This window comes from Equus caballus, chromosome 1 (assembly GCF_041296265.1).
Source record: "Equus caballus isolate H_3958 breed thoroughbred chromosome 1, TB-T2T, whole genome shotgun sequence".
In the NCBI taxonomy this organism is placed as follows: Eukaryota; Metazoa; Chordata; class Mammalia; order Perissodactyla; family Equidae; genus Equus; species Equus caballus.
In genome coordinates, this window is record NC_091684.1 from 151,047,068 (window position 1) to 151,063,551 (window position 16,484).

The 16,484-nt window shown below is 36.9% G+C and overlaps 1 protein-coding gene across 37 annotated transcripts in view; it reads left to right on the forward strand.

The window, feature by feature from the left end:
- The window catches only part of ATOSA (atos homolog A), a 109,382-nt gene that overhangs the window by 30,328 nt on the left and 62,570 nt on the right, over nt 1-16,484 (forward strand). For 9 of the 37 annotated variants that reach the window (XR_011440037.1, XR_002799526.2, XR_002799515.2 and 6 more), the window contains exon 1: nt 12,469-12,652. The exons of 26 other annotated variants lie outside the window; for them this stretch is intronic. Coding sequence is in view for 4 of the 11 variants with exons in the window: in XM_023617175.2 (XP_023472943.1) it covers nt 12,616-12,652 (37 nt within the window). In the remaining 7 variants the exon portion in view is untranslated. Of the gene's footprint in view, nt 1-12,275; nt 12,653-16,484 lie in introns of those variants that run through there. 2 more of the 37 variants (XM_070271250.1, XM_070271236.1) reach the window with 2 other exon arrangements.

Here is a 16,484-nt window from a genome sequence, read left to right on the forward strand (position 1 = left end):
GGAGCTGGCTGGTGAAAGCTGATTGTCTGCATTTCCCCCAGCTCTGCATCAAGTTGATTGCCTGAACTCAGCAATGGTGGCAGTATTTACAGCATGGAAATTGGCAGTGCTACAAACCAGAGCTTTTTTTCTCTGCAGAACCAGTTGTTAAACATTTACCACCATACCACTCTGTGTATCTCCTAAAAATAAGAACATTCTCCTACATACCTGCAATACAGTTACACACTCAAGAAATCTAACACTGGCGCAATACTAATATCTAATATACAGTTTGTATTCATGTCTCCGTAGTCATCCTGGTATCATCTTTAGTCACATTCCCTTTTAAGGAAATATGTTGCTTCTTGTTACAGAAAAGGAGTTAGACCCTGATGATGGACAACATTTATAAAGGTTTTAGAGTACCCCATAAGAATATGTAAAGGTAGAAGTGAGTAAAATTTTTGGCTTTTGGGGAAAAAAAATAGGTCATGTAAATAGGACAGTTAATTAAGATTTTACCAGATTTTTCCTTATGTTATTTAGCTTTAAAAAAAATATCGCTTGGACAGAGTGGGTTTAAGAGAAGAATGAGTACTGATGAAATTCTAAGATTTTTTTTCAATTGAAGAAGAATTAATATTTTGAATTCTATTTGCATTGGGAAGAATTATATTTTTCATCCTAGAGCCTCAGGCTGCCTTTCTGACTTCATTTCTTAGTGCTCTTCTACGGTTCCCTGTACTAGGAACATTGGTCTTGCTGTTCTTCAGTCGCCACAAGCACATTGACATCGTGGGGACTTTACATTTGTTGTCCCCTTTTGGAATGCACGTCTTGTGACTCTGTCCTTTACTTCATTTGACTTTGTGCTCAGCTGTCACCTTCTCAGAGAAGCCTTCCCTGACCCCCCCATCAAAACCACTCTAGCTCTTTTATTCCGTCTTCACGCTGCGTCACTCCTCTTCATAGTCCTTATCACTGCTTGCCCTGAGTTTCTGTATTTATTTATTTGCTTTTTTGTCTTTCTCTCCAATAGGAACGTAAGCTTCATGAAGGCAGGGACTTAGTGGTGTTTCTTCACTGCTGTTTCCCCATGTGTGGACTGTGCCTGGCATTTAGTAGCTGCTCAATAAATATTTATTGTTGAATGAATGCTGTATGCATTTTAGTATTTTTGTGATGTAGCATAAAACTTATTACTGGAAAATTTTATGCATTCTTTTTCTGTAATTTTTCTCCTTTTGTAACCCTAAGAATTAATTCTCCAGTGTCAAATGGGGATATTTATGCCCACTTCTCAAGGTTATTGGGGGATCAAATGAAATAACTACACAAAGAAACCTAAGACATTTGATAACTGAATGAATGGTAGAAATAATATCTGCTATCAGAGTTCATAGGGAATAATTAATTTCAGCTGGGATGATTAATTTCAGGGCAGAGGCTGTCTTTTGGCAGAGACAGTAGCTGCACTGAGCCTTAAAAGACAGGTATGATTTGGATAGATGGAAATTTACAGAGATTGAGACGGGAGGACGGGAGGAGAGGACGTTCTGAGCAGTTAAGATGGTCAAGGGATAGCAGGTAGACTAGTAGGAATTGGAGGGGTTACCTGGGAATGGGGGAGATTAGAGTTTTGAATGTTAAGCTAAGGTGTTTGGGATTCATTCATTTGATAATGGGGCACTATTAAGTAGTTTGGTATGATTAAAGAGAACTTGTTGGAAGGACAATTTGGCAGTATATTTCTATTTAATTTCATTACAAACCAGCACAGAGATATTATTGAATATCTGACAACCCTAAAATCAGTTTTTTAGCTCTCAAAATTACATTATGACCTGGTATAAAAATTACCTGACACTCATCTCTACTGTTGGCTCATCTTTTTTCTTCTCCATTTATTTTCTCTTTGCCACCACATTTGTGTTATATGAGGGATTAGTGTTCCCTTTTATGAAAATTCTTGGGAATATTAACATGGCACATAATACTGACAACATCATAGCTATTGTTTTTGATACTCTCGTCTGAGTAGTCAACTGCACTATTTATTTTAAAGTAGCTGTGTGTTAAAACAAATAGAGAGGAGAAAAACAGGGTGAAATTGGGGATTCCTTCTCTCATTCCAGACAATTGCTGGCAAAAACTTAAACTCTGTGAGATTAGAGACCCTTGCACCTCCCAACTTCACGTTGGCTGTAAGAGTAAGGAGACTATGAGCGTGAGAGTAAAAATTGTTTCTCTGGGCACGCGTGTTCTTCTTAAGTTGGTATACTTGTGATTTAGAAATTGAGATAAGGAAGCATACTGTGCCTTTGAGGAAGTATATTCAAATCTTGGTAATTAGTGTGTTGATTGAATGCTGGTCCTGGAGGCATATTTCTATAGTCCAGCGTATAACAACCCTGGCCTGTACTTTTTCTTGTAGCTTGTGTTGCAGAGTTCACCTGTCTGCCAGGGGACTCGGAATGGCCAACAATGAAAAAAAGAAATCCTCAGGTTACATAGCGGTACAGGTGCATAGTGGTTACATAGTGGATTAAATTCCATTATGAAGAGCTCAGGACATGAAAATGCTTTCGTTATTCTGAAATTACTCTCAAAATCATGCTATTGCTAGAAATCAGAGTTGGAAAGGTCCTTAGAGAGTGTTAGTCACGTTCATTTTTTTCATTTCATTTCAAGGCCCCGAGAAAAAGAAGTTAACCTGTCCAACTACAAAAGTAAAACTCAAATTTCCCCTTAGCCAGTTGACTATTTTCTATACTACACTACGTCTAGCAAGAGCACAATTGCCTCTAGGTTCTGGAACCAGAAATGACATAGTGATCATCCAGACTTCCTCAAGGAACTTGAAGGAAACAAAGGGGCTGGGTAATTATATTTTAACATTGTTCTCCAAATAATATATACATAATTTTGGAAGAAAGTCAAATGGTAATAAATAGACTCAAAGTGAAAGACATGTTTCATCCTTGAAACTAGGGTGCTAAAAAGAGAAAGGAACATAAAGAAGTTAGAGATAATGTCTAAAATTTTAAAAATCAAGAAATAGTGTAAGTTTATTTAGAAATAGAGAGGAAATGTCTTCAGTTTTGTCATGTGAAGAGCAGTGCTAGTTATAGTACCTTCTTAAAGGGTTGTCACAGTGAATAAATGAGGTGATCCGTGTAAAGTGCTTGGAATAGTATCTGATTCTGAAGAAATATTCAACAAATGTTCTCTATTGATAATATGTTAACGTTGTTCAACAAGGGAGATGAGTACGCATTCTGAGTGTATGAAGGAAACATACAAAGACTCAGAGAGTGACTGAGGACCGGGAGAAGCCTTCCTTGGTTAGGATGATCAGTAAGGCCTCTCTGAGAAAGTGAGATGAGGACAAGAAGCCAACTGTGGAAGGAGTGAAGGGAGGAACATTCCAGGACAAAGGAGTAGTACGTGCAAAGGTCCTGATTTAGAAAGAGCCTGGGGTGCTCTGGGAACTGAAAGAAGACCAGGACACGAACCACAACTTGTACTTCCTTCATTCACTCGTTTCAGACTGTCTCCTTCACTAGAATATTTGTTCTCCAAGGACAGGGACAACATCTGACTTCTTCCCTGCTGTATCCCTCGCACTTGTCGTGGTCTTTGGTAGAGTTGGCATTTATTTGACACTTGGAAAAACATTTAAGTGACTATTGTGTGCTTAATCATTGCCAGTGCCTTGTGGGTGAGGACATGCTCTTTCTTACCTCTTCCTTCAGACAAGAGGAAGCTAGCATGCAGTGAGTCACATATGGTTAAATTTTTTTTTTAAAGATTTCATTTTTTTCCTTTTTCTCCCCAAAGCCCCCCAGTACATAGTTGGATATTCTTCGTTGTGGGTCCTTCTAGTTGTGGCATGTGGGACGCCACCTCAGCGTGGTTTGATGAGCAGTGCCATGTCGGTGCCCAGGATTCGAACCAACGAAACACTGGGCCACCTGCAGCGGAGCGTGAACTTAACCACTCGGCCACGGGGCCAGCCCTGAATTTTTTTTTTTTTTTTAAGAAAGAACATTTGAAAAACCTGACACACCGTTGTAAAGTATTTCAAATATCACAAAATATTGTAAATTTTATGTTTTGACCCATATCAATGAATTTCATGGAATAAAAAAAAAAATCACAGTTTACTTTTTTTCTTTTGAGGAAGATTAGCCCTGAGCTAACTGCTGCCAATCCTCCTCTTTTTGCTGAGGAAGACTGGCCCTGAGCTAACATCCGTGACCATCTTCCCACATTTTAAAAATTAGTTTGAGTTAACCATTTTGTCTCTTCATTTGACTGGACCGTGAAGTTTAGCTTTTCTTGGGGGATGGGATGGATTGAATGATGCGTGGGATGGTCCTGGTTTATGATACCTGTTGTTCCTGTGTCCAATCCTATTTCATAATTGTCTCCTTTCACTCTAAGTGTATCACTGTTTGGGCAAGGAATTTTATGGTCACCCTAATTATTAGCCATTTTGCTGTCCTGCTAGTGTACTCAAATCATGTCTTCTATTAACTTGTATTTCCTTCTGTATTTAAATAGTGTAAATATGGCTTGAGATAGACAATTTGCCCCAGCTGTGTTCTGTAGGAAATTGCATCTAATATTTTATAATTTATGTGGGCTCTTGTACTAAATCAAGGAATTGACAGCATGGAATGCTTGCCTTGATTTTGTACAAAACACTTGGACTTTGTTTCAGAAATGCTTGATCTCTAAAATGTTTCTACCAAAACACACATATTTTGACAAAATGTTCTTTTTATTCAAAGTCATTTGAATTCTTATAAACAGTGCCTTCTGCGATAAATATGAAATTAGTGATTGCATAGTGTATTGGTAAAATGACATCATTTTTAGAATTTACTGTTAAATGGAGTAAAATTTTAGACATTTGGATCTCTTTCCCTCTCTTTGAAACAAATATATGGAGCACTTGCTATGTGCCTGGTGCACGTGTGCTGGAAGTGCCGTGATGAGCGAAAACTAACACGGCCTCTGGCCTCGGGAACTTGTAGTCAAAGTAGTCTTTCCTGACCTCTAGTCCTGAGTCAGCAGACAGGTCAGGACTGGAGGTTACTTTGTGTTTTGGAAGAGGCGTGGGTGGGGAGTAGGGCGCCTGGCCCAGAGGAAGGAGTATCAGGTGGGCTGCACAGACCTGGAGAGCCCCCGCATTCCACTATCCTTATCTATTTGTAGTGGTCTCAGATATTTTTGGTTTGAACCTAGGAGGTGTGTGTGTGTTAGATGTCCTGTTTTGTTTTTGAGAATGAGGAATGGAAATTTATTCTTAGTAAGTGCAGGTTCCAGTTGAGGTGCTCAGTTTATGAGGCCTTATTGATTTCCCCTTCTAGGCCGTGCAGCTAAAACCTTCCTGGTCTTAAAAGGTTAGAAACTCTTGAGGTATTCAAATGATAAGTACTTTGCACTGGTTTGCTGGGTGAAATACAGTCATGTGTTGCATAATGATGGGGATACTTCTGAGAAATGTGTTGTTAGGCAATTTTGTCCTTGTGTGAACATCAAAGAGTGTACTTACACAAACCTGGATGGTATAGCCTACCACACACCTAGGCCTTGTGGTACTAATCTTATATAAGGGACGACTTTCATACATGTGGTCCGTCGTTGACTGAAACGTCGTTAGGTGGCGCATGATTGTAATTGTATAAACTGAAATTGTGTTGGAAATGGAGAGCTTTGATCTCTGATAGGATGACTGTAGCATTTGTGTGAGGAATAAGAAAACTCCTGGCTCTCTCTATGCAGAAAGGTATGTTCAGTAGTTCCAGTATTTTTATATTCTGAATCCTTAGGGGTCACTAAATATCTCTGTCCCTAGTGATGTAGTGTCATCTCTAGTAAAGAAGGGTTTGTAGAACTGAGTTGTGGCAGTCTGTGAGATATGTGAATTTTGGCTGTAAGTCTCTAGCCACTACTTCTTTCTCAAACTCTATTTAGTAAAATAAAATGTGGTATCAGCCCTTTATACGTGCTTCCAAAGTACATGTTGGTTGAATGTGATATGGTAGAACCAAATACCTACTGGGGACAGTGCAGGGGGGTGGTGGTAATTGAGAGACAGCATCACATGGACCAGTGGCGTTAACATTTTTTTGATGGCCCACAATTACACAATTGATATTGCTGCCCCATAAAACTCCCCCCCCAAGCAAAAGTCATTACTCAATCTTGCTCACGCAAGGGCAGCTGATAGTGTTTTTCCTATTTTATTTAAAAAGAAAATGATAGTTCCAACCCCTTAAATTAATTTTGCGGCACATTTAGTCCTATAGATTGTTTTAGCATTTCAAAGAACTAGAAGGACCTGGGTTCAAATTCTGGTTTTGTCACCTGCTCTACATAAACTTGCTCAAATTACCTAATTTCTCTGAGCTTCAGTTTCCTCATTGGTTAAAATTGCAATAATAATCGTGGCATTCATTTTATAGGTTTGTTATAGTGACATAATCTGAGTAAAGGGGTTGTGCAAGGCATTTAATAAACACATAATCAATACCTATTTTTATTCTCTCCAAAGTTTGTTAGCGTAGGGAATTGGGAGGATGCCAGTGATAATAATGGTAAATCTTATTCAGAGGAAAATTAATTCAGCTTTAGATACACTAGAGTTTGAAGTGATATAGGTATCCAGAAGAGGTTAGTCATATCGTTTGGAAACGACTATATGAAACAGTGTGAAATTAGCAAACGTTTTTAAAATGCAAGCAGAGTATTAAAGCTTTGAGGACATAGTGAGTGAGTCTTTCTGAAAGCTGCATGAGGTTTACTTAATTCTGTACAGTTGCTTCCCTTTACCAGATTTCTGCTAACATTCTCCAAAATTTAAAATACAGAATCTGTCATTTGTATGACTATTGGCATAATTAGTAGAGGTCATGATATCTACCAGTGATAGGTTGTTGTAAGGGGAAGAAAACAGGACTTGGAATTAAGCCTGGCTTATGTGATTCAACTAGGTAACCCACCAGCTGCCTTAATCTCTATGATTCAGTTTCTTCATGTACAAAGTACTCATTTCACAAAAGTTGCGACTGTCAAAGGGACAAGTAAATGTAAATACATTATCTCCATGGAAATACATTGAGTAAAACATCATTTTATCAGAATAAAAAATTCATGGTTGGTTCTAGAATTTTAAGACTGAATTGAACATAGCATTCTTTATAATGTAAAGGAAATTAACAGATTAACATCCCAGAACATGTCTTTAAAGAAGTATGGGTATAGGTAAAGGGGAATCCATGGGCGTCTTGGCACACGTTTTATGTAATAATGGTGCTATTAATTTATAAAGACTACATATTGTAGGATATTAAAAATGAATTCTTTTTTTCTTATGCCTGATCTTGATACTTATTAAATCTGAGTAGTGCGAGTACAAGATATTATTAGATAACGTGTTTGTCCGGTAGCTTAGATTATAAATAACCCCTGTTCTAGCTCATTTTAAACAATGTAGTATGAATGATGCCAAAAAACAGGCTAGAACATTTTCTTCTCTCTAAGATCTGAGATTTGGTAAACAAGGCTGTGCTCCTGGAACCAATCTAGGTCATCATAACCCAAAAATCTTTGGAAAGATGACAACCTCCATTAGGTCTCTTAGGTACTTTTTAATATTTTAGTTTTAAGAAGTGTTTTAGCTCTTGAAAACACATGGGTTTTGGATTGCTGTTTGGCTGCTTGGCTGATTTGTACCATGTTATAATGAATAAAAATCACTGGGTAATCATTTCAGCAATAATGATTGCTAGGAATCTCCGTGCAAGTGGAAATTAATGTAATTTACTATGGCCTAATTTGTCCCAGTGCTGACCTAACATCATAATATTTTGTTTTTGAATAAAAGCTCTGATTTAATGAGAAAAGCCATAAATTTCCCTGTTTTCCAAAATTCTTAACAATGTTAAATTTTAGTTGTTGTTTAGTCTTTCTTACAAATAAGTTATTGAGCTGTAAAATGTGTTATTAAATGTGACATTATTTAAGAAACTTTAAAAATATCAGTCATAAAAATCTTTAGTAGTCAAGATTTAAATTTCATCCCCATTGTTATTGATATGGGATACTCCCAATGTATTGCCTTTTATTGTTGGGTGTGTGTGTGTGGGCGCGTGCACATGCTTTATTAAAATCCTGTAGACCCAAAGTTTGTAAAGGAAAAGAGGAAACAAATTCCTTGAGAGCCAAGTACTGGGCTAGGTGATTTATAACTCTTAGAGCAATTGTTATTCCCACTCTACAGATGAAGAAACAGACTCAGACGTTAAATAATTTGATAGCACAGCTCGTTAAGTGGAAAGAACTTGAACCTCTACCTGTCTCTTTTCCATCATGTCCTGCTGCTTTAAGGGATCTTTCCAGTAATGAGGTTGGATTTTGTGCAAACATGTTGACCCTGCTACCCGCTAGAAGACCACCGGGAATGGTGATATCCTATTTGTGCAGCATGTTGCTGTTTTCAAAACAATTTTATCCTATCCTATTTGTTCCTTACAATACACCAACATTGCAGGCAAAAAGAAAAAAAAAAAAAGAAGAATGATTCCTGACTTAGAAATGAGCAATTTCAGAGAAGTGCCTAAGATCACAAAGCTGATTAGAGGTAGAGTTCAGAGTAGAACCCAGAACCATGGTTCCTGGTTCAGTGTTCTTTTCTACTTCCTTTACTTTCTCGGGATTATGTGTGTGATCTGTGATCATGAAGTAGTGAAGATTGACTCTTCCATTGTGCCCTCATGTAGTGATCACACTACAGCTACAGCCTGGCTCCCTCTTTAGCAGTAAAATCCTGTTTTCCTGTGTTATAAGTAGTGTATCAATGACAGTTTTGAGGTGTAAGGGGGCTGTAGTGGTGGTTATCGAATGAGTAATAGAGGGAAAAATGTTAACTTGAGATTTCTGTATTTAAACTTTATTTTTGTTTAATGCCCTATTTGCCTTATGGAAATGTATATAAGAAAGAAATTGTTAAGGGAAGGATAGCGGTAGTTAAGAGTATGCATGGTAGATTGAGGAAGACCTAAATTTGAATCCTGGCTTTGCCCCACTCAGTTCTGATTACTTGGGCTGGTAACAAGCCAGTTTCCTCATCCGTGGGGATAGTAACTACCTCAGAGTCAGAGGAGATGTCATGTAAAGAGATTAAGCACCGTGTCGGGCCCATGGGCCTACATATATAGTAGCTATTTCATCATTACCTTTGACGAGTTCTTGTTTTTCTACTAGTAATATTTCTTTTTGTTTAGAAAGTGTCCAAGCTAGCATGATCGTCTCTAAAGTATCTTGCTCTCAGTAGATGGTTCCCCACTGTTCCTGCTAAAACAGGGCATAGATGAGCTGAAACAGTTGACACTTGAAATTTTTCCATTTTATATTTGGAATATGTAGTTTTTAAAAACCTCTTATGGAATATCTGCTTTCTTATTTATTTCCTTACATTAGGATAATATAAGTAATTTATATTTCTTGAACAGGTCCATTTGGAGAGTACGATTATGACCATGCTAGGTAGAGTACGGAAAAAAAGGGGATTGTTCATGGCTGGGGGTTGAGAATTGAGAACCTAGGACTAGCACTTATAGAATTTCCTATTATTCAGATTCTTAACTTGTAGACGTTTAAGATCTTACAAAGTAGATAATATGCCGTTATATTATAGCACACCCATTTGTAGCTTTGTGTACCAACATGACCAAACCAGGGAAAAGCAAGCATTCTTCAAAATTATATAAAGTGCCCTTTTGAAATTTATTGGAAAACTGGCAGTACAGAAAAAGCATTTCACTAAATAAATCTGTTGGTTGGATTTTACTTTTTAAGGTGGCATGTTTGTTGGAGTGTTTTATTAATTTGTAACTACATGTTTCTGACTAAATTTAGTATTTTTTTCCATAACTTCTCTTTGTATATGATGTTAATCAATAGTTTTAGATTATAGATATAGGCTGTCATTAGCCTTTAATTAAAAAGTTCAAGAATTTGGGGCCAGCCCGGTGGTGCAGGGGTTAAGTGCACACGTTCCACTTTGGCGGCCTGGGGTTCACCAGTTTGGATCCCAGGTGTGGACATGGCATGGCTTGGCATGCCATGCTGTGGTAAGCATCCCATGTATAAAGTAAAGGAAGACGGGCATGGATGTTAGTTCAGGGCCAGTCTTCCTAAGCAAAAAGAAGAGGATTGGCAGCAGTTAGCTCAGGGCTAATCTTCCTCAAAAAAAAAAATTCAAAAGTTTAAGAATTATAACTGAAAGGAAATATTCTGAAACAATCTAGGGATTATATATCAGTCCTTTTTTGAAAGATATAGGAAAGAGATTATTTTTGAATTATAAAATTATTTAAAAGTTTTTTAAGATGTATTTCCTTTGACTTCTCATTGTATGACTTGAGTAAATAAACTTTTGGAGCTGATTTTCTTATTTGAACAATGTAGATAATGCTACTTGTTCTATTTACCTCCCATGGTTATGAAATCAAATCAAATAATGTGTGGGGTATAAACCAGACATGATGCTAGGTGAGCAATAATGTAGACAGAAACAGTCCCTTCCTTTAAAGTACTTACAGTGTGGTGAGGAGAATGTCATTAAACCAGTCATTTTACAAATAATTATTTAATAATCTGTGAACTAAGTACTAAGAAAAAAGTACAGGGACTCTAAGAGCAGGCTTGGATCAGGGAAAGCTGTCCTGGGGAAGAGAAATTTAAGCTGAGACTTAGCAACTGAAAGCCTTGTGCAAAGACCCCAAATCTTGAAGAACTTAAGGGTCGTTAGCAGCCAAAAGCCCAGTCTGGCTGGCAGAGAGCACCCTGTGCCTTCACGATAGCCCTGTGGGTTAACTTCGTTTTACAGAGGAGAGTGATTTTGTATAGGGTCTTAGTGTTCGTCAATGGCCGACTCATGTTTTGAACCCAGGTTGGTCAGCCTGACTCCAAAATCCTTGTTCCCTCTCCAATGCCATTCCTTCTCTGAGCACTGACTGTGTTCCCAAACTCACCTTCCCTCTTAATATTTCCCAGAGGGCTTGGCAGCTCTCCCTCTGGCTGATTGTGGAGCCAGTGATCAGGTTGTTTCTTTACACTCAGGTAATAGTGAGATTGAACTCCTACAGGTTGTGCATTGTGTACTCCTACTCGTATACTGTAGGACTCCAGGGATCCTAGAAGCTCTTTTTCAGCAGTAGGGCTCTTGTGGATTCTGGAGCTGCTGTGAAACTACAGTGTTGTTTGTGACCTCTGCTTTAATAGTACCAACATTTCCATCAGCCTTTTCTCCCTACCCTCAAGACACTCCAGATAAAGATCAGAGTAATAAACAGCATGCTTCTGCTGTAGCCTCTGCCTACTCCCACAAACCTCTCCTGTATCGAAATCCCAAAGCCACCGCTAATCCTACATTTTATTGGAAGAATGCAAATAAAAAGTTTCCATGGCTTTAAAAGTTGGCAAAATGCTATCCTAGTTTATAGGATGTCTGAGGGAAGTATTGCCTAAATGAGGAATTTTTCTGTCATATCTGATTCTTCATATCTGTTCCTACTACCTGCATTGACTCCCCCAAACGTCTTTGTAAGTTGGGGAGGGATTTTCGTCATGGTTCTTAAAGCTGGTGGAGATGGTGGAGACTGGTACATTGAAGCCCAGTTTTCGAAACCTGAAAAAAAACCTCCTTTGCCTTCGTATCTCCAGATAATTTTATGAGAAAGAAAATAAATGAATTCAGGCTTAATGTCTTTGTTGTTTCATGTAAGAAGAGACATTTTAATGCAAATACCTAGTTAAATCTTTTCTTTTTGTTAGAGTTTACTAAGTAACTGATTTTTCCTCTTTAAATCTTTTTCTGATCAATCCGTTAACCTGTTTTTCTTGCCTCTTAAAAGACGCTGCTTAAATTTGAGGGCGCACTGTTTTAGGCCCGATCCCATTTTAACTATCGAACTGGTTGTGCTTTTCTAGGAATTTGTGAAGTTTGTTCTGAAGTTCTTTGTAGTTCGAGGTAGATGGAGGTTGATGCTTTGTTCGAATTGTTGTAAATTTTTGTATTTCTTTGTTTTCAGAGTGTTTCACTTGGTAGAACCTGATTTACTTGAAACGCGAAGTAATAAATTGATTCCCTCCACCACCGCTCTTTGTCCTCAGTTTTCTGTGAAACGCTGACTGAGATAAATGTCGGCCTTAGGAATTTCTCTCTTTCTGTAAAAGCCCCACAGACAACATTTTAGGAGCTCACGCTAGAATACTTTGTCATTATCGTTCGACTGGTCTTTCCTTTCAAGTGGACTAAACACAGCTGACTTGGTAAGAGGAGCAAAGACAACATGATAGTGCTGCCAAGTAGACAGGAAGCTGTAGTGGACCCAGCGAGCAGGGGCGGCCGGGCTCACCCTCCGTCCAATCAGCTGTGAGTGCTGTTGCTATGTGCGCTCTTACTCTGCTGCCTTTGTGAAAGCCTCACACAGAGGGAAGAGGAATCAGCACCCACCGCTGAACGTTTTAAACACTGCAGGCATCTGGATCCCTCACTTACTGACTATATAGCTATTGACAGCCAGGAGGCAACTTCTTTTACACAAGGATTCCAGTATGGTTTTCAGTGGAAACAAAGGGCTTCTCAGAGAAGGTGTGTAATGAAGTGCTTTTAACGGCTTTATTTGGAAGCTTCCAATTTTCCGTAGCTGTTTACCAGTTGTGGTGTTTGCTCTGCATGGATTTTTAACAAATAGGTCTAGAAGAATGATCTCACTTTGAAAAACATTGAACTTAGGGGATTTTCTTTAGCTTTCTATAGGCTGTTTTCTTTGAACAGCGTTGCTTAAAAGATTATTAAAATGCTGGTCTGAACAATGAATCGGAAGAAAAGAAACCAAAATACAATGTACTCACTTCAATGGGGGGAAAATATGATAAAAATGAGAATACTGGGAAGGGAATGGGGGTTAGTGAGAAGCATTAACTGTATTTGTGGGCAGGAGGTTTTTTTTTTTTTAAATAAAAGCTCTTAAGGGGAATGTATTTAAAATAAGTATTTTTAACTGAAATTCATTGTTTCTAAATTTGACAGATTGTCAGAATTCAGCTTAGTGAGAATTTTGACATAGTTTAAGGAATTCATGTGCTGTCCTCTATAAAGGATTTCTGTGGATGCTACCTCATATTATACAATCTCTTAATTATTTGACCCGATGACTAGTTCTGTACAGTTTGGATAAAGGATAGTCATATAATCCAACTGCAAAGTCAGTGTTGTGTTCTATTAAATATCCATATAGAAAATTGAAATATAAAGGATTTTGAAGATAACATACCACAAATGGTTAAGATAGCATTTTAAAATTAAAGTCAGCCTCTTAGGTAATAATTCCATATCCAACTTAGTTAATACTGCAAATATAGTAAAATCTTATTAAATTAAACCTCACTAATTCAATGTTTGCAATAATTGAACAGAATATGGGTTACAGTTTGTTTTTGTGGGATCTGGAAAAACCGGTTTATCCAACTGATTATAGGAAACTTAAAATATCTTAGATAAACAGAAGTTTTTTACGTATCTCAAATACTGTGAAATTATAGAGTTTACATGGTTGATTTAGCTAATGATTCTTTTAAATTGATTAAAGCAGAACAGAAGACTAATTAGCATATTGCCCATTTATGAACAATTTTCTTTTGCTTATTCAGTTTCACCTGATTGTGTAAGTGGCTCCATTTAATTCATTTAGTGATTTATGTCTGATGAGTAAAATTAGTGTAATATAAATTCAAAATTAATATTCGAGCTTTATTTCTTATCTCTACAAATGATATATTTTGGAATAAGATTGTTTTTGATGTTCTTGTTCTTTTCAAGAAGTACCTGTAATTAGGAAGGCTACAGAATCAATGTTAGCATTATTTGATAGGTGAGAAGGGAGATTTCTTTTCTTTGACAAGAACGCAAAATATGTTTCATGCTTTTGTGCCCATTACTGATCTTTCTTAACAATACATGTATAATGTTTGTATTAAGTTAAAGACTTCAAATAGTAGATACAAATTTACAGAATGAATTGTCCTTAAACATTAAAAAGTGTTTCACATGAACCTAGACGTTGGTGAACTTTAAAAGACTGACATTTCTTAGTTTTTCCAATTTAAGTGTAGCCCAAATCTTGAACTTGATAGGAGTTATAAAAATTATAGCAAAATCAAGAAAGCTATTATATTCTTTAGACTTGGTGGCCTCCACAATAGAAAGCTCTCATTTGCAGAAGAGGAGCATTGACGGGGGCGGGGATGGGAGGCAGAGGTATGTTGAGAGGACCAAGTTCATTAAATATAACTCTAACCACACGGAGGTCAATCTAGTCATTTCCATCTTTTCAGCGATCACTCTCATCAATTACTAATTTTATTTTTAAATTATAGAACCACAAAGAAGCAAAGTTTTACTTGAATTGGTTTGCCACTCTTTTCCCTTTGGTTTATTTCTTAAAAATTAGTAGACTTTCCAAGAGCAGGCTGGTTTTATTCAATTCCACAAAAGATAAAGGAATACGATATTGGCAAGAAAGTTGGGTCTGCTGCTGTGTCACACAAAAGCTTTGCCATTGTGTTGCAGGAGGAATAGTCTTGGCAGAATCCCAGGTTTTATTCCTGGGCTTAGTACTTAAAGATGTTTTTTATATTGAAACATCTGAAAGTTCCTGTTCAGTATCAAGACCTCAGGGTAATAACTGATGTTTATAACCTGGTCAAATATAGTAACATTGCTAGTATATTTCAACTCTTCAAATTTATCTATTATTTGACAGCAGAATTTTTATTGTCTTATTCTATATCAAATCTTTAAATTGGCTATACTGTTTTGTACTTATAAGTAGAAAAATACTTCAGTTCTCAAACAATAATGATTTCTTTTTTGTCTTGGCTGCCTGGTAAAGAATAGCAAATAGAAATGTTAGTATTTATCAGATGCAGTGATTGCTGTAACTGATTTTATTTTAAATAAAATAAATTGGTTTTGTTTATTTTTAAATCATCCACCAACAATCTGTAAATAGTATCTCATTTACAGTTCTCCAAAAAAATTCTATAATTTAAAACTTCAGGTTGGGAAGGGGTAGCAACCTGAGTTTTTCTTTTTCTCTAGGTCTTCTGTGAAATCTTTTTTAATGATTCCTACTTCAAGTGTGGAAATGTTTGATTCCTATATGTATGCTTTAAGTGCTGTGTAACACATTGTTTCTTTGACTCTTTCTTGCAGAACTTCCATTACTTGTTCGTATTCTGAATCCAAAAAAGATTTGATTATCATGGTCAGCTGGGCAGGGAAGTTTAGTCTTGACAACTTTTTGTCAGGCGTTTTCATGTAAGCAACAGTGCTATTGCATAAATTGTATTACTTTTGCAAGAGTATAGTAAATCTTTTTTTTATCTTCAGATGTCACTGTATCTAAAATCAAAGACCTGAGTTTTAAAAATATAGTTGTTTGCAGTATTGCTTGAATCTGATTATATAATCCTTTGTGATGAGGCCAAGTTAAAAGTGGTGGCATGATGGTTATTAACTGAGAAACTAGAAATATCTGCTTGTTTTTTCTTCACTGCTCTCCTCAATTGTACTCATCCAAAGACTTCTGAGCATCAAAGAATTTTAGTTATAAGCTTTGTGATAAGCACAGGGACATTAAAATGATAAATTACAGGAAGTAGTCAAGATAGAGTAGGAAAAATAGTCGGGCCCTAAGGCTCATACATAGTCGGGGCTCACTTTTGCTGCAAGCTTCTTATCCCCCAAAGTATGAAAGGGAAACTGCCAATCACTTATATATGTCCCTGCTATTTAACATTTTATTGTTAAATATTGGCCATTAAAATTTAAGTTGGTTTCTCTTTTCTTAATATTTTGAGGGATTTTTTTTTTGAGGTTTACATTTTGGGTAGCTTGTCTTATCGTGTATGATTTATTATTATTTAGCTATGTGATATTGAGCGTGGTTTCACCTCTTTGAGCAATATGATCATCCATATGATGAGCTGTTAGGGTAATTCTTTAAGTGAAAGAATTATGGAAACTACTTAGATGAGTGACACAGAGTTAACCCTCATAAGTTAACAAATTATAATTTGTTATAATAAACTTCTCTTTTCTTTAAAATTATTCCACATTTTAAAGTCCTGAGAATTTTAAGTATAGTTTTTAGATTTTCCCCCTGAGCTGCACACAGGCAGACATACTTTTAGGTTTCTCGGTTTTCTGAGATAACGTCATGATCTGGTAAGTCATGGAAATAAGGGGTTTAGGACAGAAGGAGAGCAGGGTTCATAGGGAAGTACATGACTAAATCTCTGAGAAAAGATAATAGTCACTAATTGTACGGAAATCATGAGTAAAATGGGAAGATTAAAAAAGAGAAGGCAGGGAAAAAATTTGTTCTGTTTGATGTAGTGATATTTTTGCTGTGCACGCG